This window comes from Stegodyphus dumicola, chromosome 3 (genome assembly GCF_044657685.1).
Source record: "Stegodyphus dumicola isolate Sdum_Otavi_A_Nest chromosome 3, ASM4465768v1".
Classification (NCBI taxonomy): Eukaryota; Metazoa; Arthropoda; class Arachnida; order Araneae; family Eresidae; genus Stegodyphus; species Stegodyphus dumicola.
Genome location: NC_140770.1, coordinates 31,384,496 through 31,412,414, shown reverse-complemented (window position 1 = coordinate 31,412,414; position 27,919 = coordinate 31,384,496). Strand labels below are relative to the sequence as shown.

The window sequence follows — 27,919 nt, the reverse complement described above, 5'->3', positions numbered from 1 at the left end:
AAAGCGCCCTCTTCACGTGCAGTGTCGCTATTGTGAGATCACCGAGTATTCGGAGCGTTATTTCTTTCGCTTTGTCCCTTGCTGGATTTTTGAATTTGCCTGTGATAAAAATTACGGTGGTGGACTATATTGTAGTTTTTTTTTTAAGTAATCGTAATATTTTACGGATACTTCTAGTTTAATTTTATCGTAACTTTCAATTTTAAATTGTAATATGGCTGACCAACACCAGGTACTGTTATTACGTTAAGCCTACTTTCTGTAATAAATAAGTGCATTTTTATGTGATTTTATGCATCTCTAAATGATTATCGTAGATACTTATATATATTCTTTCATTCATTTTGATATGTTGTGAATTTTAATCCATATATTTGGAGATTCCAGTGTCATGCGTATTGAATGTATAGTATAGTGATTTGTAACAAAGTTCTTCGTTCTCTTGCCTACAAGAATTTAATTCGTATGCGTAATTTAGTCTTCTGTCTTTGCTTTATTATACATTTAAGGTAAGAGTGCAAAGTTTTAATCAAATTAAATTTTTGCAGAATGAGTATTTATTCTTCATATTCCAAATATTCCTTTGTTATGGTCCTCTTACATAATGGGCACGTTTCGCATAGCCGGCCCTTGGCTAAATTTAAATGTAGCTATTATGAAAGTGTGTATTGTCATAATCTTTGTATGCGAGTGGATTATTATTATTTTCGTATTTAATTTTAATAAAATTCAGTATCCGAGACTGACATATTTTCCGTACGTTTTTTCCACCTTGATAACTTTCATCAAAATAAATGCGTAAGTTGTTGATTGGTAGAGTGTTCTTCGTTGATTAGTTATGATGTGTGGAATGCTTTCCAACAAAGAAATCCAAAATATATCTGCGTCTGAAAAATAGTTTTCAGCTTTTATACAGTAAAGTTTATTCTAATTTGAATAAACCTAAATAGTTGACTAAATTTTCTTCATTGTCTATCTCGTTAAATAAACAATGTCATTCTTAAGATTTTCTTAAAAATTTGCCTACATGAAAATTGTAATACGTAATTTCGAAGCTCATAAGTGAAATTAACAAAGATAAAATGTAGGCCTGATTGTGTAAGGCCATATTCACATAAAAATGCAAAAGTTTGAAAATATGTAGATTTTCTTGTCAAAGTATGTCAGTCAGTCACGTATAGAATTTTTGTGGTACTTACCCCGTCGACTGTTTGCAGAAATTTCATTAACAGTCGGCAATCATCATCCTAAATTACACTACCTGGCCGGCCGACAGGATAATACATAAGTGCTTTTCTTTTTAATGTAATTAATGCCATTGAATTCTAGTTGAAGAAGATTCTGTATTATTCAGGGCAAACTTGTTATTGTTTAAAAAATTGTATAAAGAAAATGCTATTAAAAGGTTTTTCAGTACATATGTATTAGCACAACTACCTTGGAGCAGTTTACGGAAAATAGGTGATGTGGTGAACTTTTTGTATTGCAGTGCGTATAGTTTCATAAAGAACTGTTACGCATGTGGTTGCAAGAGTTCCGTGAATTCTACTAAAGTGGTTGCAATGAAAAGTATGAAAGTACTGGTTTTTCTTATACAGGTATGCTGTCAAGACAGCATTTTTATTTGTTAAATGGCAGAACCTATCACTATTTTGGTGCTGAAGCAAAAGTTCATTTTCACGTGGAATTGTGCTTATAATTTTATTCTCACGTGTTGTGTTTCACCATAGCTAGTAGGAACTAATAAGGTATGAAGATGAAAAGAACCATTTATAAACTTTGTGGAAGATTGAGTGGATTGAGAATCGCATAATGAATGAGATATTTGAATTCACATCAAAGCAATCACGAATCAGGAGTTTTAACATCAGATAACTAATTTGGATTATTAGTGAAAAGGCTTTTCATTGAAAAAACCAGATGCCCAAAAAATAAATGTAGACTGCATAAGTTCTTGTAAAATGCATTGTGTTGCACACAGTCAGAAAATATTCTGCAAGGTCAAAATAGATCGATATGCCCATGGACACTGAGTTTGTGCAATTCATTGACTTGGTATTTTGGTTTTGTGTAGCAGTCATCTCTGAAATTGTGCTTTTCTAGCACTGATCTGGGCATCATAAAAGAATCTCCAAAACAAAGGGGCACCAAATTGTAAACTTTTACCTATGTCTATTTTGATGGTTCCTAATACCACTCAATATTAGTTAAAACAGTTTATGAACGAACATTCTAATAAACTACAGTACAAAGTCCGTAATCCAGACTCGTCAGGACTTCGGCGATTCCGGATTAGGGGTTTTTCTGGATTGTACATCATCGATTAAAATCTGGTAAGATGGCATGCAGAAATTATACAATTAAAAATTTGGGTACTTTTCCGTTTTGCCGGCGCAAGCGATAAAGTCGCCAATAATGGTACAACCAATGCCAAACGGAATATTCTGGGTGGTAAAATTTTACGCCCCAATTTCAAAACAAGTCGCAGCTTTTTCTTATCAGATTGATTGTTTCTTTGATTGTTTCTTTCAATACTGGCATATAATTACATAGAATTTTTATCAGATAGTTCATTTTTATGTCTAAGGCCATTTTCGGTAATTAAGTCAATTAGGATGCAATTACAGCGCTTACCCGAAGCCGAAAATATAGAAAAGGTAAAGTCAAGGGTTAAATTCATCCATTCTAATGAGAATGCATTAGCGAAGTAAAGCACTACAATTTTACATAATTTCTGAGTAAGCTATTCGTACGAATTGAAATATTTCTTGCATTTAAACTTGTGTTCCAAATTAAGATTTAACTTAAAATTAATTTAGATAATTACTGAGAGCATTAGATTTTTGTAGAGTAGTTTACATGAGATGAGATAGCTTGAGGTCACGTGATATGAACCGGCGAATCAGGATGTTCAACCGTGAAAGCATAGTAAATTCTTAAATTAATGTCTTTTTACAAATTTATTGTCTTTATTTATTGGCTTTTTATAAAATTTTAAGCGATATTAAAATGTTTATGCCTTCTTTTTTAAAAGAATTCTTAGAACTAACAATTTTTAATATTTTTTATGTGTATACTGTATGTTGTCGCCAATAAAGTCTGCTTGGCGAGATTTGCGCCGGTGAAACGGAAAAGTACCAAAATTTGAAATCGTAATTTATGAAGTAAAGAACATGGTCTAAAGGGTATCAAAATTTACAAAAAAAAAGCTTAACCGTTTGACTGCTAAGCAATTCTTGCAAGAATGCATGAAAACTGCAGTACATATTTTGAATTGATGCTGTCTATTGACTTATATTTTATTATAATTATATTTTGACTTGATGACGGAGCAACAAAAGACGCACTGAAACACGTAGCGCAAAAGCACTGCGTCACGGTTTTCGAGACGAATGCAGCGCTTTTGCACCGCGTAACAGTCAAACGGTTAATATTTATTTGTTTACTGTATTAAACATTTCAGCTAATCTTTGGAATATGGTAACAGGTAGTTTGGCGACATTTTGGTAAGGTGATAAACATTATTAGGTAGGACTTTAGCAGTGTACATGGATAAAGTCAAGAGTGTGCGCAATGCCATTTTTGTGCAATTCTGGGATGTTTTTTTAAGTGAAAATAGGTCGACGTGTACATGAATACTGTGTATGTGGAATTCTTAAAAACGTGGCAAGCAGTTTGCGATTTTGCATTTTCTCCCAATTTCGCACCTAATCTTCGTCATGATTAAGCATTTTTGTTCTAGTATAAGCGTAATTCGGCTAGCAAATTGTTGGAAAAATATTGAGTAGAAAAAAAAAAAAAAAAAAAACACCCGCTTTTACTTTGTGAAATCAAAATGGCGTCCAAAACAAAACTAGCAGATTGCTGTAGCAGGGTTGGTTGCCAAAAAATCGTCAAGTTACCATAATCCAAAGATTAACCAACATTTCTTTCAATGTAAGTTGTTTAAGATGCTTCCACAAAAAGTTCCTTTTTCTTGTGTCGTATAGACTTTTCAATGCCATACTTCTCGCATAATTTTCAGACGGATAGGCCTTATGCATTTTTTGCAGCAATTCCACTTTGTTTAATGGACATTAAATAATGCTTTTGCTTTGTAGATCCTTTGGCAGCTCTAGAATTGGAAACTCTTTTTGACATAATCGAAAGTTCAAGCTTAATTTTTATAAAATTGTAACAGTCTGCAAAAATTAAGCTGGATCTCATTAGAAGATCAAGGAACAGCGTAATCTGCAACATTAACTGAAATGCCTTAGATAATTTTAGCATAGCTTATACTGGGTGGCCATAATTAAACTGACAGTACTCACAGTGTTCTGTAGCATGATCTATTTGTAAGAATGACGTCACATTTTGTAGGAAGATTACACAAGACGGGGGACGAAGGATTCCGCGAAAAAAATTAGTTCCAAAAGTCACCGCTAGGGGAATATTTAGCGCTGTGTAATAGAAAATAGAGTGTTAACAAATGCAAATCAATACGGAAATTACCTTTTATTTTGCATTTAAATGAGGTTCAATGTGGCTGCCGTTGTTCTGGACCACATATTGCATTCTGTGCACAGTATGCACAACAGCAGAAAGTAACGTCTGCAGGAATGTCCGTGATATGTTATCCTTTAACATAGCCAGGTGTTGGACCACTGCTTGATAGACGTTGGACTTAAGGTAATCCCATAGCCAGAAGTCGCACGAGGTAAGATCAGGCGACCGAGGTGGCCATGCAGTTGGAAAGTAGCGGCTAATGACTCTTTCTGTTGTAGCATCTGTTGCACCCGTACAGCAACGTGTGGAGGGGCTCCATCTTGCATGAAAATGATTTCTCCCATTGTCTTTGCTGAAGTGCCGGAATGACAAAGCTGTTCAACATGTGGCAATATTTCTCTCCAGTAACAGAACAGGTTTCCGGTCCTGTCGGGGTAATGTTCTCATACAAGAATGGACCTACAATAAATTCAGCTGTGAACCCACACCAAACAGTTACCTTTGAATGTAAGGGAATTGCTGTGACTGCATGTGGTGGTTTGTCATCCGAAATTTGACAGTTCTGGGTATTCACAGTTCCATTCATGTAAAAGTGGGCCTCGTCTCCCTGTAAGATTTTCCATGGCCAAGCATCATCCACCTCCATTCTGGCAAGAAAGGTGAGAGCTAAAGTCAATCACTTATCATGGTTGGGGTACGGTAACTCCTGTGCACGGCTGACCTTGTACAGATAAAAGTTGATAATCTTTCGTAAGATTTTCCATACCCATATTCCGAGCTACTCTACGAGCACTAGAGGTGACAGCAATATTGTCTGGTCCTTTGTCGACAATCGCTGTGGCAACTGTTTTGATTGTATCCTGTGGTACAAGTTTTCGTCCTCTGCCTGACTGAACCTTCAGAGAACGTGTTTTCTCAAATGTTGCAACCATTGCTTTTAGCCCATTAACTGACATAGGACCGTTACCTTAACGCATTTTTTTGTGCGTTCTAAAACCGCGAAGAGTGGCTGATGCGTTGCAGTGGTTGAGGTAAAAGAATTTGACCAGTAGCGCACGCTCGACTAAAGAAGGAGACATTACACATAAACTTTCAATCTGATTCGAAACGTAACACGTTGCCTTTTAAAACCCAAGCAGCTGGCACTGTGCGAATGAATGTAACGTGAAATTTAAATAAAGAACTTCTGCTCAGCGTACGTGATATTGCAGATCACGAGACTTTATCGGTGTTTATGTAGATTTTACGCTTTTTTAAAAGTGTTGCCATATTGCACTTCAACTAAATCAGAAAATGTGCATAATGAAAGGTAATTTTATTCCGTATTAATTTGCATTCGTTAACACTCTATTTTCTGTTACACAGTGCCAAATATTTCCCTAGCGGTGACTTTTGGAACTAATTTGTTTTTTTTGAGGAATCCTTTGTCCGCAGTCTTTAATCTTCCTACAAAATGTGGCGTCATTGTCACAAATTGATCGCGCTACAGAACACTGTGAGCACTGTCAGTTTAATTATGGCATTTACGCATGCGTATAAAGTTTGTGGCTTTGAGGTCCAGATTACAGACTTTGTACTGTATATTGAATAATGTGTTCTAAAAGTGAGTTAATCTGCATTAATTTTGTCAGATTGTAGGATGGGATCTTTTTTCTTTTTCTTTGGTAAATTTAATTCTGAATGGCTGAAGCTTTCTATTGGCTAAAGTGCAGAATCACCCACTTATTTGTTTGGTTTTTTTTTTTACAAGAGTAGGAAGAATTGGATTTTTATCAATTTTCTTTGACTTTTTAAAAGAAAATAGGTTGATGTGTACATGGATAAAGTCAAGAGTGTGCACAGTGCCATTTTTGTGCAATTCTGGGATGTTTTCTTAAGTGAAAATAGGTCGATGTGTACATGGATATCGCGTATGTGCAATTCTTAACGCACCAAGCAGTGGGCGATTCTGCACTTTCACCTTTTATTTTACATGGAAGTTTTCAAAAATGACATTTATATTCATTATTTTGAAAAGTTCCACAGTATGTGGCTCTGTTAATATCCTTTCCTTATTTATGTTATACGTTTGTATTGTACATTAATTCCTTTATGCAGACTTTGTCTTATATTGTTATATGGTTCTGTAAAAACACTTTACTGTATACATTTGTATCATACAATTATGTTATGTTAGATTTATGAATTTCTTTCCATTAATGAAAGTCCATCAGTGACAAAGTCACTCTAAGTTAAAAATTTTGCATTCTGTTAGTTTTGTAGCAGATATGCCTTAACTTTTTTTCTATGTTAAACATGAATATGCAGTCCTCATGTTCTTTGCTATAGTTAAATAACTACCTTTATAGAATTGATAAATTTAATACGCAAGCCATTTCACAAAGAAAAGGCCATATATTTTCATTTTTAAATGAGATTATAATGTTTTATAAACTTCCAAAAAATATTGTGAACTTTATGACTTATTTCTTTGAAGGAGCAGAAGACCGAAGGTGATGGTGGATCTGAATATATTAAATTAAAAGTTGTAGGACAGGTAAGTGCTTTTATTTGCTTTATTTATTATTACAGTGCTGAATCTTATGCTTTTAAGAGTTTAATATCTTGCTGTATATTACAGTATAATTATTTGCTGCTTAAATAAGTACAGTACTAAGTCCGTAATCCGGACTCGTTGGGACTTTGGCGATTCCGGATATGGAGTTTTTTCCCGATTTTAGATCATCAGTTTAAATCTGGTAAGATGGGATGCAGAAATTATACAATTGAAAATATGAAACCATAATTTATGAAATAAAGAGCAATTATGATATAAAGGGTATAAAAATTTACAAAAAAAAAGCTTACTATTTATTTGTTTACTGTAGTAAACATTTCTTTCAATATAAGTTGTTTAAGTTGCTTCGTTTTTTCTGCTAGTACTTTCTGTTTAATTCTATAAACAGACAATTTCTTGTTCAGTTACAAAGTTCCACTGTTCAAGTCCTGTAATTGCTGTGTCAAGAATACTGACTAACTTGTCAATCGAAATTTTTTCGTTTTCAATAACATTCTGTTACTTTCTTCACTATCGGAAGCGCGTAAGGGTAAACGCTTTACTGGCTTTATGCGCATGCGTAAGTTCCCCATTATAGATCATTCCGGATTACAGACTTTGTACTGTATTTGTTCTAAAATTCCCCAGATTATCATATTAGTGATGTTTATTACTTCCATATTATCCTGTAATGTCGTCATTGACTGTTAATTTTACATTAGTGATTGTGTAATGCCAAAGATATCAATGTTTTTTTTTTAACTCTGAAGTGTCCAGTCTGTATTCAGAAGTATTGAATATGGTAGCTAAATATATATGCGTACAACTTTAAATGTATCCCATTATAGTTTTAACAAATCAAGGTGCATATTAAGAGGATCATTTTAGACTTATAATCAAGAAAATGTTGCTCGCCGATAATCGGATGCAAGCAAACGGTGGCTATAAAAAAAGTGTTGACTTAACATTTGGGTAAAATGCAGAATCGCTTACTTATTTGGCGCTTTTTACAAGACTAAGAAGAGTTGGTTTTTTGTCAATTTCCTTTGACTTTTTAAGTGAAAATACATTGATATGTACATGGACAAAGTCAATGGAGTACGCAATACCGAATGAATGTATTTCTTAAAAATGTGTCAAGCAGTGGGTGATTCTGTACTTCCCTTTTCATTCATGCATTACATTCTTTACATTTACTGTGAGAATTTTTCAGCACTGTAGAAATTTAATTCAACTGTTGAATCATCATTAATTCATCAATAAAAATTTTTGACAAAAATCTAATCGTTGGTTGATCGTATGAGCATTCCTAAGATTAAGATAATCTCAAACTTGCTGGACCATTGAATAGTAAAAATTTGATAATCTGGCTAGTTTGAGACTTCAATAATGTCAAACTTACGAAGTTAAATCAGTTAAAACTGATTTTTAAGCATTATTTAGCAAATTGCAAGAATTTGATACTTTAAAATTCTGCATAGTAAGTCTACAGATATATTTAATTGCTGAAAACATAAGATAAACTGTAGTATGATGTATTATTCTTGATTTGTTTTGAGGTCTACTGTCATTACTATTGCACGCTACATCATAAAGTTTAAAGTAGTACTTGTCAGAGTACTAATATATGAACATGACTTTTTCATTTCTTTGTGTTTATTATCCTTTGTAAATTTTGAAAATATATTAATTCTCCTTAGTCGGTTCAGAAGATTTTATCTTTAGGATATACGAATGAAAAATTAATCAAAGGAACACTGGAATTGGTTGACCTTCAAAGTAGTTATTTATAAAAATCTTGCTGTTTTCATTAAAATTTTCCTACATAGTATGCTATCCCTGAAGTAAATGCCTTTCAAATTATATGACCTTATCAGGTAGCACTACTGTTGGATGTTCACATGTTGGATTATCAGTTGTGTTGAACTGTTAGGTACCTGATTATTAGACATCTACTATATTACATATGCAGGCATGTAGAACAGATATGCACACATTGAAATTAGCGTTACTATTCCATTTTGCCACCACAAACAATAAAGTCGCCAATAATGTTACAAGTGATGCCACACAAAATATCTTCGCTGGTAACCTTTTTCCCTTCGTTTTTTCAAAACATGCCGCAGCCATTTCTTATCAGATTGATTGTTTCTTTCAATGCTGGCATACAATTACATAGAATTTTTACAAGATAAATTTTTTGCCCAAGACCATTTGCGGTAATTAATTAGGAAGCAATCACATCACTCACCCGCAGGCAAAAATATAGAAAAGGCAAACTCAAGGGTTAAATTCATCAGATCTAATGAGAATGCACTAGCGAAGTAAAGCACTGCAGTTTTACGTAAAATTTCTGAGTAAGCTATTCTTATGAATTGAAATAATTCTTGCATTTAAACTTGTATTCCATAAAATTTAAGATTTAACTTGAAATTAATGTAGATAATTACTGAGAGAATTAGATTTTTGTAGCGTAGTTTACGTGAGTAAGATCACTTGGGGACACGTGATATGTACCGTCGAATCAGGATGTTGAACCATGAAAGCATAGTAAATTCTTAAATTAATGTCTTTTTATAAATTTATTATCTTTATTTATTGGCTTTTTATAAAATTTTAAACCGTATTAAAATGTTTATGCCTTAAAAATAAAAAATTCTTAGAACTAACATTGGTTAACATTTTTTATATGTATACTGTATGTTGTCGCCAATAAAGTCTGCTTAGCGAGATTTGCGCCGGTGAAACAGAAAAGTACCAAATTAGCTTCATTTTACAATTCACAATTCAAATAAGATTTGGCAATTAACATAAAACACTCTGTAACGACTGCTCAAAAGTCTGTTTCAAAAGGCATTTTAGATATGTATCTATTTAAATTTTGCAGTACATACAATGTGTTACATATTTATTCTAAGGAAGCACTTCCAAAAAGAACCAGGTAAATGTAAACACCACCAACATTGGCAATAATAAGTTCAAACCTGGTAACCAATGGATTCAAACCTATTCACTTGTTTGAAGGTTGCAACAATTCCTCTTACATTGATTTTAAATTATCGCTCTTGTTGTTCATATTTGCTGATTTAAATTATTCCTCACTTATTTACTATTATTTTTTAAGATTTTCGCAATATTTTTATGATTTTTTAACAATGAATAGATAGAAATAGTTTCGTATAATTAAGGATGTTTTTGGTGACATGGTGGTTTGCGGAAGAAAATATGGCGTTAAGGGGTGAATGATAAGTGGTAACACGCCTTTTAACATAGCATTAAGCACGCAGAACCATGAGGTTTCCAACCCCTAAAATAGTTTGATTTCGTGGGCCACCAAAATATGCATTTAAATAATTGATTATTTAACGGTATTTTTATTATTAGTTATTGTCATCTAAAATAATGAGAATAAAACAGTATTTAAGGAGTTTATTTTTAATGCTTTTCCAACATTAACTTTTGAGAAGATGGCAGGTGTGACACACAATAGATGATTAAATTGAAAAAAAAAAAAGATTCTCTAAGATGACAGAATAGTTTTATGGATCCCCAGGGTCATCAAAAATGCACACTGTCGTAAGGAGTATATATACTATTTGAAAAGGCATGCAAACTCAGTTAAAGCATGATTTGGATATATGTAACTGATTCTCATAATTTGACGAGTCTACAGATACATCAGACACTGCACAATTAGAAGTTGCAATGAGAATGGCATTTAGTAAAACTTCAAAAGATCTGAAAATATTACCTATCAAACGGCAAGCAAGAAGTGAGGATATTTCCAACATAGCAACAGCGCATGTAAAATATTAATAGATGCCTCTGCACGCACTTAAATGATAACCACTGATGAGGCAATGGTTGGCTTCTTCGAGAAAGATAAATCATTTCCAGATTTTTATTATCGTATCACTTTATCATCCAAGAAGAAGCTTTTGTGTAGTAAAAATTTGGCGTTTGTATGCATCACAAACATTGTTAGAAAAATAGCCCTCTTTGCAACTCAAAGCCTATCGGAACATCCTGATCTCATTTTGCTTGGTTTAGTAAAGGGAAATTTCTTGCAAGATTCATAAATTTAATTGAAATAAAAAATTTTCTCAGTATCAAAAATCAAAATTTTCCTGAACTAACGAATGTTCCATGGCTGGTGGATTTGTTTTCCAACCGCCATAATTAGGAATTTGAATCATTTAATCTTGGAACTACAGGAAAGAGAAACATTTATGTTTAATGATAGGGGGTGTTAAGTTGTTTAAAGCTTAACTGGTTTTAGGGATGTCACCTTTACAAATAAAATTCCTTCCACATTTCCCAAATATGGGGGAGGGGGAAATCATGGTCAAAGTTGAAATTGACTTATGTTCATTTTTTAAACCTTGTTTGTTAAAATTCGTTAGACCAGTTTCTGTAACCATTATAGCCAGCCTTAATGTTTCTTGCCAACTTGTGAGACGCAGAACAGATACTGCAAACTCTGGTAAAATAAGTGAAGGAGGTATGTATAGCATGCTCACCCACCCTTGTATTATGTCTCAAATATGTTGGATTGGATTTTGTTATATTTGCCGTCTTTCCCTTTAATACCTCTGCTTTCAATTTATTCATGTATTAAGATAGCTGTGTGGATTTGAATATTGCCTTGTATTAAATAAAATGCAAATATGACTATGAATAAACAAAACCTTGCTAAAAGGAAATAGTGTAAAGAAACATGATAGTCGGAAAATGTGTGCAGGTAATTTTTTTTCATTATGAATTCCTTGTGAATGTGACTGTCAGTTTTAAAATATATAGCTTGTTGGGTGTTTATTATATATGGTAATACATGCTAAGTCCTTGCCCATAAGCAATTTGAGAATCCGTTGCAAGGCAAAGCCAAATTTTTCAGCAAAGATGGTTGCTTCTGCATTTCGGATGAGTGAAGTTATACGGAATTAGTAACTTCTGTCATGCATGCTTTTGTGATCTGTGGTTTGAATCATGGCAAGTGCATAATTGATTCTTTGCATTTTCTGGCTTGAAAAATTTTTTGTTTACATTGAACCTTAAATAAAAAGGTGGTAAATAATGATACAGCTTGTTGAGAATTAGTTGGATTTTCGTTAAAAACCAAGGTGAAGATTGTATTGTGTTATCACTCTTATCTTAGTTTGGCTAAATCAAACAGTTTGTTTGAATGATAGTCCTATACTTACTTTACTTTATGATGGTTTTACAGGTCTCTCATTTACTTAATTTTTCACGTTAAAATATTTCGTTTATTTGGGCTTTGTAGTTATTTGAACATTGGATAGTCAGCCTATTACTGTATTTTGACAACCTCTAAAAGTTTCTGAATTGATTGAAAGTGATATTTGAAGTTGTTAATTTTAGGTTTGTGTTTAAAGAGATTAATCTGGAAAGACGCTAAAAAAATCGCCTTCAACCTCTGTAATCCGAAATGGTTAAGTCCATCAGTAGCTGTCTCCAGGGTCATGTTCTATACATCTCGAGTGGAAGCCGCAAATTCCGAGCATTTATTCCGGTTTAAAGAGCAGTTTCTTGTGTGCTGACACCCACCACACGCTTTCATGTTGCTATTTTTCAGTGAGCAATGTGTTCAAGGTCGCTGTGTTCTGTCTTTTCCTCATTTTGATGTATGATCAAGAATGAAGACCTCAAAAAATTATTAGAGAAGGTTTCGTCGAATGAAGATTCTATAGGAGAATTGGGAGATTCAGATAATAAAGATATATTTAGTGATCATCAGTCTGAATCAGAAGAGTGTGATTCTTCAGAAGACATTCCTTGTGATTAAATCGACTATTTTATAGGAATAAACCAACAAAATGGAAGAAAGAGCCCTAGAGTTCAAAGATGCATGGTGCCCCATAATATAAAAAAAAATGCCTGGCAATACACATATATCTAAAGATGAGGCTTCACCTATGAATGCGTGGAACCTAAATTTGCTGACACAATGATTGAAATGCTGTAATACTTATGTCACAAATACTTCGGAAAATTTTAAAAGAGAAAGAAATTCAAAATTTGTAAGAAAAGAAGAGTTTCCTGCTTTTTTAGGACTCTTACAAATAGCTGGATTGCATAAATCTTCCCATGTAAATATTAAAGATTTAGGAGTGTCTCCTAGCACAGTATTTTATATTTTTCATAAAACTATGAACTGCAAGCTTTTTCTTTTCATTGCTTATGCTTCAGTGATGCTGGAACATGGAATGACAGAAGAAAGAGTGATAAATTAGCTTCAATAAGTGATTGTGAAAATTTTGTCAAGAATTGTCAGAAGTATCATGTAGGTTAATACGTGACTTTGGACAAAAAGCTAGAACCTTTTCGAGGACAATACTCCTTTCGACAGTATTTGCATAGGAATCCTGCAAGATATGTTATAAACATATTTGCTGTGGTTGATTCTAGAACCTTTTATACTCTCAACATGGAAATTTATGCAGATCAACAGCCAGACAAGAAAGTCAACAGTTCTTGTGAAATAGCAAAGTGCACCTTTGCCAAAGAATATGTATTGTTAAGAAAAACTTCTCCGCAACAGGAGTGGCTCCGTCCCAACGTAGGCCCATTAGTGGCCGAGCGGTAAAACCGCTGAACACTGGTAGTTCGGTCCGAGGTTCGAATCCCGCGAACAGGCTGGCTGCATGGGTGTTTTCGTGGTTTTCCCTATGTGTAACGTGTTTACGAGCCAGTTTCCCTTAGAAAGTCCTCTACAAAGGCGTCCCTCCCCTTAGGCAGATAGCCCTTGAGGCTTTGCCGTAATTAAATAACCGAACCTAACCTAACCATTCCAACATAGAGGGAAACAGCCGCGCATGCTCGAAATATGTCACCAAAGCTCAAAGGTCTTGTTTATCAAGAGTTCATAAAACGAATATTGTTTTAAATTTCATTAAACTTTAAAGTAAAAGGAAATATTTTTTTGTGCAAGTAAATTAATTAATGGATTATTATTTTGAGCAAAAAAGTATGAAAATCCGAGTTTAAATTGTCACGAAAAGTTGAAGAAACTTTTTGTCAAAGAACGTTTCTTCTTAACCCGTGTTTCTCAATTTCCTGTACACATTGTGGATGGGGAAACTCTTGCCGCAAGGTTCCATCACCAAATCCCTTGGCAAATTTTTCCTCTGCTTTCCAGTGGCATAATAGCAAACTGGTTTACATTATGTCTATGGAACCTTTCCTTTGCGTAGACGATCTTTGTCCTAGCTCCATTATGCAATTCTGAATACAATTATGCAAACATTACCACACACAATTGGTATACCAGCTATGATTTGGCCAATTTCTTATAGAAAAATAACATTTGTAGGTACTTTTCCATTTTGCCGGCGCAAGCGATAAAGGCGCCAAAAATGGTACAACCAATGCCAAACGGAATATCTTCGCTGGTGAAATTTTACGCATTATTTTCAAAACAAGTCGCAGTCATTTCTTATCAGATTATTTCTTTTAATACTGGCATGCAATTGCATAGAATTTTTACCTGGTTCAATTTTATGCCCTAAGGCCACTCACGATAATTAAGTCAATTAGGATGCAATCACACTGCTCACCCGAAGGCGCAAATATGGAAGAAGTCGAAGGTTAAATTCATCAATTCTAATGAGAATGTACTAGCGAAGTAAAGCACTGCGGTTTTACGTAATTTCTGAGTATACGAATTAAAATGATTCTTGCATTTAAACTTCTGTTCCACATTAAGATTTAACTTGAAATTAATATAGATGATTACTGAGAGAATTAGATTTTTGTAGTGCAGTTTACCTGAGATGAGATCATTTGGGGTCCCATGATATGAAACGTTGAATCAGGATGTTGTACCATGAAAGCATAGTAGAATCTTAAATTAATATTTTTTTATATATTTGTCTTTTTGAAAAATTTTAAACAATATTAAAATGGTATGCCTTCAAAATAAAAATTTCTTGGAACTAACATATGTTAACATTTCTTATGTATATACTGTGTGTTGTCGCCAATAAAGTCTGCTTGGCGGGATTTGTACCGGCGAAACGGAAATGTACCTATTTCTATTGTTGGAACAGTATGCAAGGTCAAGATTATCCTACTTGAATTTCCATCGAATAGAGAACAGCATTCAACCCTTTTCGGGTTTCAAAAGGACATAATGCTACTTTCTTACATGGCAAAAAAGAACAAATGTGTTAACCTTTTGTCAGCCATTCACAATGATGGCCGTAATGATGAAAGCACAGGAGAGTTGAAAAAATCCGAAGTAATTGCATTTTATAACATGACAAAAGGAGCAGTTGATATAGTTAACGAAACGAGTGGTACATACTCTGCGCCTAGAATATTAGACCAATGACTTTTGGTTATATTTTTTCGATAATAAACATTGCCGATATAAATTCAAGGATCTTGCGTTTATGTTCATCAAATGGCTTCAGGAATAGGAGGTACTTGAAGGATTTGGCCTTTACACTTTTTGATCCTCATTTTGAAATCACAACACAATGAAGATTCTCTTGATTAACCACAAACGAAGGAAAGAAAATTATGTTACCAGAGATGTTATATGTGCCCAAGGGCAAAAGAAAATCAAAAACTGTATGTGTGAAGTTTAAAAAAACGTATGCCAAGTGCACTGTGAAATAGAAACTTCTTGTATAAACTACAAAATATGTAATGCTTCTTGAACCTAATTGATTTGAAAATTAATTATATAACTCATTGTTCATGTAATAATTCTGCATAATTTGGGTTATAATTGCATTCACAAATAAAAAAACAAAAAATTCTCATAGAAATTGACGATTCCTAGTCATCTGAAAAAAATAAGTACTGTATTTGACTGCCTAAAAGATGCACTGGCATATAAGACGACCCTTATTTAGAAGGCCACACACATGTAGATATGTGTGTTATGTGTACTACAAGTTATGTGTGTCTAGACCTCTATCAGGGCTAAAAATAGCATTCAGTATTGAAAGTTAACCTGTGTCCTTCACGTATAAGACACGGGTAACTTTTTTGAGACCAAATTTAGGAAAAAAAAGTGCATCTTATATGCCGCCAAATACGGTACTTTGATTCATTTGTTTAATTTTAAAATTAACATTATTTTTAAGCTATTTTATGTAATAAATGTTGTAACTAATATAGAATGCATTCTTTTACGGAATTGTAATGTTTTAATTGTACATCAGTTAATTGCTTGGAGTGTGTTGACACCCCATGTATGTTGTTACATAATAAAGTATGCGTCATCCCACATTAAAATAGCTTAGATTATTTTTAAAACGTATGAATTCTAAATCAAAAGTAGCTAATTCTAAAGAGTTGTATTGTGTATAAATCTATTTATTTTGCACAGTTCTTGAAATTTACGTTGAAGAATTATGTTTAAAATAGCATTTGATGCATTATCATGTGTTCTGTGAAAAAAATACCCATTTATTTATAAGGTTAGCAGTTCATAGCTTCATTTATAGAACATGTTTGGGATTGAAGTAGTATGTTGTATACCATTTTTGTGTTCATAATTGACCTAAAACCACATACACACACACACACACACACCCAAAAAAAAAAAAGGCAGCCCTTGCAGACAGCACTAATACCTAAGAGTTGAATTGTTGAAACTAAAGATTCTATGCAACATGTGAAATACTATGTCACAAATGTTTCCATGGTATATCACAGAAGCATTGTTGAGATCACTAATAAAAGTTATTTTTTGATCACCTGTACAATATTTGTAGTGTATACATATGCCTGAATGACTGATATTTTAATATAATTAAAATTTTAATGGAATTCTAAATTTAATAGATTTTCAAATTAATGGAATTATTTTCATTTATATGCCCTGCATTTGTACTTATTTTCATATTTAAATATAGCATTTAAGTAGCATCATCTGTGAAATAAAGCTAATAGTTCACAATACTACATCATTATCACAAGTTTTAATTTGATAGAGATATGGATGTTGTACAGTATTTGTCTTGTTATGATTGCAAGCTATTTATGTGCAAAGTTCTTATGAGTATTTTCCAATGTTAAAGATGATACTGAATTATAACGTATGTTTTTCTTGAGATGAAGAATACTTTTCATATCTTCTGAAAATGCATGTATAATTATATAATTATAGGTTTGAATATTTTGTTGCTGTTTTTCAAACTCCCTTTCCAAGTTGTATGTAGACTTTTATCTTTTCTGCTGTTTCATTTTGTTAGTGGTTTTGTTGTGTTTAAATCATAATTACTAGGAGTTTCATGTCAGTGTTTTATTATAAGATGTAACGGTACTTTTCCGTTTCGCCAGCGCAAATCTCGCCAAACAGACGCTATTGGCCGACAACATACAGTATACACATAAAAAATGTTAACAAATGTAAGTTCTTAAGAATTTTTTTATTTTGAAGTCAAAAACATTTTAAAATCGTTTAAAATTTTGTAAAAAGCCAATAAATAAAGACAGTAAATTTGTAAAAAGACATTAATTTAAGAATTTACTATGCTTTTATGGTTCAACGTCCTGATTCTCCGGTTCATATCACGTGACCTCAAATGATCTCATCTCATGTAAACTACGCTACAAAAATCTCTCTCGGTAATTATCTGCATTAATTTCAAGTTAAATCTTAATTTGGAATACAAGTTTAAATGAAAGAATTATTTCAAATGATACGAATAGCTTACTCAGAAATTATGTAAAACCGCAGTGCTTTACTTTACTAGTGCATTCTCATTAGAATTGATGAATTTAACCCTTGACTTTGCCTTTTCTATATTTTCGGGTGAGCGGTGTGATTGCATCCTAATTGACTTGATTACCGTGAACGGTGTGACTGTGTCCTAATTGACTTAATTAACGTGAATGGCCTTAACGCATAAAATTGAACTATCTTGTAAAAATTCTATGTAATTGTATGCCAGTAGTGAAAGAAACAATCAATCTGATAAGAAATGGATGGGACTTGTTTTGAAAATGAGGCATAAAAGGTTCCGTTTGGCATCAGTTGTACCGTTATTGGTGACTTTATCGCCTGTGCCGGCGAAACAGAAGAGTACCGATATAACTTGTATTGTATTAGTCATTGAAAGTGCCTGTTAAGATTTTGCATACTGTTCTGTTATCAGGACAAGATTCAGCAATGTGTTTGTGTACACACATATACATCCATACACTGTGGAGGAAAAGGAGGGACAGTTCTACATCTCCCTTTTTACTTATCCGATTAACGAAAATTAAAATTCTCGAAAGCGTGACTTAAGATATGTATTAGATTTATATATAGCATTGTTCTAACATACGTATTTTGACAGAAAATCTGACGTTTTCTGAAAACCATACCAATTTTTTCCATATTTTGATTCTACGGTTCAAATTATGACTAGATATTAAATTTTGTAAAATTTGGTGCGAAATTTACGGAGAAATTCAAAGTTTTATCTTGGCTTTTTTTTTTTTTTTTTTTTTTTTTTTTTTTTAAAGTTTAAACCAAGAATAATTCACTTGGGAAACTTTTTAATATATGCAACCTATTTTCCTTTCCCTTCCATTATATCGGAAAAGTCACCTCATTCCTGCTTTCAGATACTTTTAACAAAGTGTCTAAACCCACATCTGATGTTTTATCGTTTTCAACAAATACTCCGAATTTCAAAACACTCCAGAATGTAAATTCACGTATATCTTATAAAATTTTGAATGAAAAACTATTAATTTTTTGCAAGTGTGCCTAGAAATACATCTACTTAAAGATGTTAAAATTTTTTTAGGTTATAATACAAATATTTTTTGAAAAATTTATAAAAAAATAGAAAGTATAATAATAAATAATTTAAAATGCGCAACTTATACAGTCAAAAATCGTTAATCCGGACTCATCGGGACTTCGGCGATTCCGGATTATCGATTTTTCCGGGTTATAGATTATCAGTTTAAATTTCGTAAGATGGCATGTAGAAATTCTAAAATTAAAAATATTAAACTGTAATTTATGAAATAAAGAACAATTATGATCTAAAGGGTATCAAAATTTACAAAAAAAAGGCTTAATATTTATTTGTTTACTTTATTAAACATTTCTTTCAATGTAAGTTGTTTCGTTTTATGTGATACTTTCTCTTTAATTCTATAAACCGACATAATTTCTTGTTCAGTTACAAAGTTCTGCTGTTCAAAGTCCCGTAATTGCTGTGCCGAGAATACCGACTAACTTGTCAATCGAAATTTTTTCATTTTCACTAACCTCTCTGTCACCTTCTTCATGTCTTTATCCATTTTTTGCAGCAATTCCACTTTTTGTTTGATGGACATCGAAACATACTTTCGTTTTGTAGATCCTTTGGGAGCTCCAGCATCGGAAATTCTATTTGACATAATCGAAAGTTCAAGTTTACTTTTATAACATTGCTCTTACAGTCTGCAAAAAATAATAAGCCGGATCCAATTCAAAGATTAAGGAACAACGCAATCATCAACATTAACTGAAATAGATAATTTTAGCTTAAACCGTCCGTTATACGTTAAACGCGCACGCGAAAACGTATTCTGCGCTTGCGCAGACGCATATGCACAGTAGTCAAGGTCTTATGCGCACGCGTAAACGCCTATGCGCATGTGTCAATGCGGCGCATGCGCAGAAATTTTTTTAGCCTTGAGGTCCGAATTAACGACTTTTGACTGTATTTGGTTTAAGCCAAAATTTCGAATTCTGGAAGAATGAATCGAGTAAAGTTTAATAAAAAAAGAAATATTAAAAAATATATGTCATATTCAATTGACATTGAGGAGCTAAAATTTTGAGGGCTAATTTTTATAAAACTTAATAGTTTAGCGTAATTTGAGTTCTAGAATCTAAATATGAAAAACATTTGTATGTTATTTCAGGAAAAGTCTGATTTTGTGTAAAAATACCTATATTAAAACAGTGCTATATATAAATCTAATACATATCCTGAGTCACGCTTTCGAGACATGAAAAACGCAAGTTGAATTTCGTCAAGCAGCCCAGTAGAACGGGAGATGTAGAACTGTCGCCCCTTTTTTTGTGTGTGCAGTTTATGTATGTACACATTTCTGAATCCAGTCCCCGATAACGGAAGAATGCCAGACTTTGTACATGATATTAATATTTACAGGATTCTAATGAAATTCATTTCCGTGTCAAGATGACAACACAGATGGCCAAGCTCAAAAAGTCCTACAGTGATAGAGTGGTAAGTATTTTTATATATGCTAGTTCAAAGGAAATAATTTTAATAACAAAGTTTCGGGGCCTTGGATCTGAACTGGCATCCACTGTTATATGCTTACTGTAACCTGTGACTAATGTTAAATTTGGCATTGCCAAAACAGGAATATTTTCGACATTCAAAACATTTCTGTAAATTGAAGTATATGTATACAACCAATAATTGTGAAAATAAGTGTTACATGAGGACTTTTAAGCTGAATACAGGGATGTGTGTGTGTATATATAAACGTTGGATACTGCTGATTGCAATAAAAAGGGAGGTGCACAACTACATTTTTGAGTAGTGTCATATACAAAATTTTAGTATATTCTGCAGCTAATCGTTCTTAAAATATACAATATATATATATATATATATATACATATGTACAGACGTTGTGAAAAAATCCATTTTTACAATCTGTATTGGAAAAAAAGTTCTTTATTTTGTGCATACGAGGAGAGGTAAAAAGACCGCTGGCGTGGGAGCTCAGCATTTCTGAGAAGTTCTTGCACGGTGTATATCAGTTTAAACAACATCAACAGGCTTCGTAGCGGCCCTTACAAGTGCTTATAAGTCCTTATATTTGAAAATAAAATATAAAGGCTTTTATAGGTGCTTACTTTTTCTCTAAAGCACTTTTTTTGTGCTTATTTTTTGCTTTTAATGCTTTTTTTAAACAAACGTGCATTTCCCCTCCCTGTGCCAAAGCCGAAAGTAAAACAACTTTTTTTCCTTATCTGGAACGTCAGATGGTAAAGCATACTCCCGGAAATAGCTTTTCGCCCCTTTTCCATGCATAAACATAACCTTTGGTTCACGTCGTTCTATTGGTCATTATCTTGTGAAAGCGGTAGAAAATTCCAATACATTTCGTATTCTTTTCCTCCCACCCAAAACTACACACATTAAAATTTTTATCAAGATTTTAATAATTTGCATTCTTATTCCACGTGGTCAGTTCATATTCGTGTTTATTATGATCGTTATGCTTATATTATGAGTATATATATGAATATTTATAATATATTTGCAGTAACTGCTTAAGTATAGATAACTTCAAAAATGGATAAGTGTTTTAACACAGATTAGCTTTCTAAGGAATAATATACATAATGGCTTAAATAGAATAAAAGTAATCAAATAGTCAAAATAATTTTTTTTTTTTTCTCCCAGTGTATTATATAGTACGGAAGTTGGGGTTGTCCTCCCCCTTCTCCGCAAAATCTTGAATATTGAAACCGTTACAGTTCGCAGCAAATGAAACAATGAACTTTTTTTTTTGTCGCTTTCCAATCTGGATTGAATAGGACTAAAAGTTCTGTGGTCTACCCACCCAAGCGAAGAATGATTCTATTTTGGAAATTTAACACAGTCTGTTCAAAATTAAAATGAAAAACATCCCAAATTAATAAGTCTTTCCTTTATTTAGTTATTTATTTTCCAAATACTGGCAGGTGTTGATTCAATTGCGTAATATCATGTGCGGGCTACAATCTACCCCGTTCCTGTTTTTTCAGTTACACTTGACTATCCAGAATTTTCAGATATTCAACAGTTTTTGAATAGGCCAGTTAGTTAAGCTTTCACTGTTAAAGGATGACTGCATGAAGCAATTTCCTGTCTTCTGATTTCAGAAATGTTACTCTTTTTACTTATTTTTATTTAAATTACTTTGCTTGCAATATCTGTTCTAACAGGGTTCGTACGGCCTTAGTTTTTTGGAATCGATTTTTGGTCCTTAAAAGCCCTTAATTGTGGCCAAAATCGCCAGAAGGTCCTTAATTTTAATCATCAGAAATGTCTGTCTGTTTCTACAACTGCCATTTTGAGTGTGAATTATCATTTTGGAGGAATATATTTGGCAATTTACTGACATATATGGTTATCTTTTGAATGGGTTCATGGTTATCTTTTGGTTATATATTTACATATATGGTTATCTTTTGAATTGTTTCTATTTCTAATATAAATGGTGGGGTACTGGAGTTTCTAAGCAAGAAGTGAAACATAAGCATTTCAGAATTCATTTTTTCTAAGAAGAGCTCTTAAGCAACTTTTCGCCTTTATTAAACGGTTCTGAATTTGGCAACTTATCAACATTTTAGCGATTTTAAGATCAGTTTCTATAAAAAGTTTTTAATTCCGAGATCTGGGAATTTTTCGACAGTCGTTTTTAAAACATTATAACGTTGATAAATTTCACTAAAATAACAATATATTGAAATTATATTTAAAAATAACATTAAAATAAAACATTTTTATTTTCCGCTGTCATATAATAGTTTTATTTTGGCAACTTATAATACAGTATTTTGAGTCTGAAAAATAAACAAGGTATAATGTATGGAAAATGTGCGTATAAAGCACACTTTACAAAACAGTTCTTAACAAAAGCAAAATTAGCTATATAGTTAATTAAAAATGTCTTTTTTAAAATTTTTTCGTAGTAAAAGTTTTTCCTGTGTAATTGTGTCAGACTATTCAGAATACGCATCAGGTTTCTCTATAAAATTATTTTTACATTTTTCTCTCCTTTTTTTTTCCAAAATATTTCTGGTTTTTTGCTATTACAGAATTAGTAGGGATAATTTTTCTTTAGAATTTTAGACATTGGAGCTTGGAAAGTTTAAAAGAATTTGAAGGCATGATTTATAGACCCACAATTCTAGTAGATTCTAGAGATATGTGACAAAATAAATGTCTCCATATTATTAACACGTAATGGATGTATTTTACACAAAAATTGCGATGAATTTCTTACTTTTTGGAGAAGTCTAAGAACAATGGAAACATACTATTTGAATGTTTTACTTCATCATAGAATCTTTTTCTTAACATGTTTATCTTCTTTTATTTTCTCTACTTTTTACTAGACACAAGTATGGAAAAGATCAAAATGCTTATAATCTTATCACATTGGGCAGGCGCTATAGAAAGCAATTTTTTTCTTAATAAAAAAAATTGAAAACAGGCTTTTGAAAGATTCATGTAATATGTCTTAATGCATCATACACTGAGCTAGCACTATGCATTTTCCCTCCTGATGCAATCTCTGTGCAACCTTTCTGCTGCCTAGTTCCTTTCTAAATTCTACTTTCAATGCTCTAAATTCTAACAATTCTACTTTCAATGCTCTAAATTCTAAATGTATTTCTAAATTCTACTTTCAATGCTCTAAATTCTAAACGTTTGCCATTTCTAGATTTTGTTGCTCGGTGTGTCACTGAATTTAAAAAATTCTTCTGCACCAGCTCTGTAACCGACCCTTACCATATATATTTCATATTTCTTCTGAATGTTCATATTATTAAAGTAATAAAATTAGCTGCTTTTTCTATACATTCTAAATGCACTTTTTTAAAATTTTATTTTGGAATAGCAGAAATCTTTAATTAAATCCAAAAGTTCTAAAATGAAAATGAAATCTGTTGAAGGAAAAACTAAATACACGAAGAAAATTATTCTTCAAAGATATGTACAGTTATTATGTAAATTACCCAGTTGTTTATGATTTTAGCCTTCACTAGAATTTATTGTTTTTATTTCCTCATATGATAGTTACTGAGCCAGCTTAAATTTAAATTAAATTGTATAATCTTTGACCACTAAAAGTTTAAATTTGACTGTTCTTGTTTTATAATGTCACCATGAGCTGTAATTGATTTTGTTAGCATCAGAACATGCCTTTCTGTTTTAATTTCTTTTTAAATAAGAGGCTTATTGAAACCTTTGTCTGATATTATATAATTACTTTCAGACATAGCAATAATTTGCTTCATGTCTGTCGGGGGGTTTGGAAGTATTTAACTTTTACCAGATCAAGTAAACCCTCATAGGTGTATCGTGGAGAGGTTGACAGGTTAGCAGATAAAGCATGCAGAAACTAGTCAGAACATTGGTTAGTAAACCCTCATAGGTGTATTGTGGAGAGGTTGACAGGTTAGCAGATAAAGCATGCAGAAACTAGTCAGAACATTGGTTTGCATATTGAGACAAATTTCTGATTGTTAGAAAAGATGCTTAAAGAGGAGGAAATTGATAAAAATTTGCCAAAATGTCTGGGAAGGCATCAGATCAAAATGACGCATAAATATTTTGTTGAGTGTTGTTGTTACAAGACATAAATGTTTTGTAACAACAACACTTTCAAAACTTGCCAACTGTGCCTACAACGGGCCTTTCAGTTTTGTTCTAATCAGCAGGTCTCTCTCTAGACAAGCAACAGCGGTGACAACATTCAGTCTTTTGTTATGAATCATGCTGATTGTGATCTTACTTCTCATTTTGACCTATGACGCTTGACGTAAAATCTACCTGCTATTTACTAAACCTCTAGACTTTATGTCTCATGACAAGATGAGACAAAAAAAAATTAACATAAAGCTAACTGTTAGTAAAATATAAATGTCACTTATCTTCTTTCAAATATGTCCAACTATTATAAGTGTAAAATATTTAATGCTACTTGTAAATTGCATAAAGTTAATTTTATTCTCAAACTTTAATTAATTTCAAACTTTCAATGTTAATAATAATAATGTGTCATACTTAGGGATCTATTTTATTTTTAGAATGGTATTACAAAAGTGAAATTCAGGCTTAGATAATATTTTTAATTGAATTTATTCAGTTCTCATTTGCTTATAGGTCCTTAATTATTTCATTAATGGTCCTTAAAAGTCTTTAATTTCCATATGTAAAAATGTGTATGAACCCTGGTTAAGGGAAAACTGTTATACAATGAAAATAAAAAGCTCAGAATTTTGATTAAATTATTTAAATATTAATATGAGTGAAAAAATAAATTGTATTCATTTTTAGATTCCAAATGAAACAAAAAAATTTAATTGTTTTCCATGGTTGAGTAATGCTCATTCTCTTTTTAATAAATACTGAATTTCTCATATTTTAAAGTATAATTTTTGAGGTTATGTAGTTACATATAAAGTAATTAGACAGGTGCATATTTTTTTTCTTAAAATGTGCTTGAAAAGTGCTTATAGGTGTTAATTTTTTTAACCAAAGTGTGACTACTAACCCTGATCAAGTTGCTATCAGTTTAAATGACGTCGAGTTGCTGCCTCAGTGTGAAATACCGAACGGTCAATCTGTTAGACATCTGGAGGATTGTATCTGACGTTGAATCATTGGAAAGATTGAGGAAGATCAAAGTGTGGCATGTGTTGCTGCGGAGTTCAGGATTGCTCACAGCGTTGTTTCACAATTTAAGAACATTTCAAACTATATACAAGAATACCTGTCTGAAGGTTCATCAGTGGTCGTCCATGAGCAACAATGGAAGCGGATGACCGGTATATTGCCTAACAGCCAAGAAGGAACAGGTGGAAGAAATGTCAAGACACATGGAACAAGTGATTGGACAACTGATATTGTATTTTACCATGGCAGGAAGATGGCACAATGGTAGTCTGCATGATCGCATGCATGGTGCCTTCTCAATCAGAGGTGTTTTTTGTCGTGCAGGGAATACTAGAATTGGACAGGTAATCAATGGGTTTGAGTAATCTTTACGAATGGGAAGTAGATTTGGTCTTTGTTGTGGTTCTAGATGCATACATATCTGGAGAGAGAAGGGAACACGTAGTAAGGCCCTCCAACATCATCTGAAGGGACTGGTTTGGAGGTCGCCGAGTTCTTTTTTGGGGAAGGCATCATGCTTGGCATCTGTAGCGAACTTCACATCTTCCAAGGAGGGTCGTTTACTGGAGCCCGCTATTGTAACGAGGTCCTTTTTCCTTATGTGCGTCTTTTGAGAGGTGCTGTGGGTTCTTCTTCATGGACGACAACACTCCATAGTTGCTGTCGAAGAGCTGTTGGAGAGTGAGGATACTGAACATATGGATTGGCCAGCAAAGTCTCCAGAACAAATCCAATCGAGCATGTATAGTATTTTCTAAGGAGACATGTGGCAGCACGTAACTTACTGCCAGTAAGTATTCTGGAGCCTGATTTGTATAGTTTAGTTATATACTTACGCCTGTTTCTCACACATGCTTAAGGCTTATTTTAGTGCCCCATTATGGTTTTGTATTAAATTCTCTGCTAAAGGCTTCTCTAGATACTAAAACTTCTGTGTTTGATGCAGCCATAACAGCCTTAGTGCTGGTTCTAGGCTTATCTGAATTGCAAATTAGTTATTCTCAATTCAAACAGCACTAAATGTAATCTTTTGGCCTATGAAATATTATTTACAGAATCTTATTTCTTTTTTGCATGTAGAAAGAAACTTCTTTTAAAAGTTGCTCCTTGTCAACACTGCAATTCAGTTGCCTAAAGTCTAATCATTGTGAAGTGTTATGTCAACATAAAAAGTTACTGTGCTTTTTGGTATTCACTTTGTATTTAAAATAATAATATTTTTTTAGAGACATTGCTGCACAAATCATTTCTCAGGCTGCCATTTGTTGATAGTCATCATCAAAGGAAAAATTGATAAATGATTTGACAAGCATCAAGATTTAATCAATCAAGATTTAATTCAATCAGATTTTGACAAGCAAGTTGGCATCAGGGATATAAATTATTCAGTAGGTGTAAAATCAATGATGTTTCAATGTAGAACATTTTGATTTGTCATATATGCTAAGTAAAAGGACAGGTACAGAGCTAAATTATTGATACGTATTTATGCTAAAAGTTTGTTTCTTCAATATAAAATCTTTTTATTTAGTGCCAAAGTGAAATTAAGAATTGAGACCTCATGTTTTATTATGAAAAAATATCAAATGCACATACATACATAAGTAAATCCTTGGATAAAATTAAGCATACAAAATAGTTTGCTGGCAGTCCAGATTTTATATCATTCTGGGTATTGGATGTCCAGATTTTTGGACTTAATACTGAGCTTATTTTTCACAGCAAAATTTTTTAAGAAATTAAATTCAAATTTTCCATTGCAGAAAAGTATATATCTATATGTGAATGTTTATTTTAATAGGGTGTACCAGTAACATCACTTCGCTTTCTTTTTGATGGTCGAAGGATTAATGATGATGAAACACCTAAACAGGTAATTTGAGTTTGCCTTTAATTTTGTAATTGTTAAATATATATTAAAAGATTTCTATTTAATGCATGTTGTTGTTATTACATTAATATACAAAACAATTTTTAAAATTATAGCTTGAGATGGAGAATGATGATGTTATTGAAGTATATCAAGAACAGACTGGAGGAGAAATTTGAAAACCATTTTGATAGCAATGAGCTGTATAGCTTTTCGGACATTCATTTTTTTTTTTTTGTCTGAGGTGCAGACGCTCTCTTCATTATTTTGTATGTTATCATCATATGTAATCACTTCTGGAAACTTCACATTTGTTTTTAGAATATCAGTCATCCATGTTTTTCAGCTTATGTTATACCGAACTTCTGCCGTTTATAGTAATTTTCTTCCCAAGCCTTATAAAAAGCATTTTAAGTTGTGACTTGAGTTTTGCTTCTACATATGTTTTTTAAGCTAAGTACTAAATTTTAAGCATGTAAGTAAGTGTTACGATGTCAGTGATGGAAATTGTAGTTGTTTCATCCAGTTATGTGAGATACATTTCGTTTTGTATACCATTGTCAGTTTTGTGTTATAAGCCATTATTTTAACAGTATGTAATTGAAAAATAATTAAACAAAATTCATTGTA

At 32.6% G+C, this 27,919-nt stretch overlaps 1 protein-coding gene across 2 annotated transcripts; it reads left to right on the top strand.

The window, feature by feature from the left end:
* LOC118183501 (small ubiquitin-related modifier-like) lies at positions 1-27,919 on the top strand. Of its 2 annotated transcripts, none has more exons than XM_035353067.2 (5): positions 1-232; positions 6,962-7,021; positions 20,161-20,238; positions 27,221-27,292; positions 27,406-27,919. In XM_035353067.2, the coding sequence occupies exons 1-5, from the start codon at positions 215-217 to the stop codon at positions 27,466-27,468; spliced, it is 291 nt and encodes a 96-aa protein (XP_035208958.1). In that variant the 5' UTR covers positions 1-214; the 3' UTR covers positions 27,469-27,919. The 2 variants fall into 2 exon arrangements, with proteins under 2 accessions (XP_035208958.1, XP_035208959.1); XM_035353068.2 differs by having other exon boundaries at positions 3-232; positions 6,968-7,021.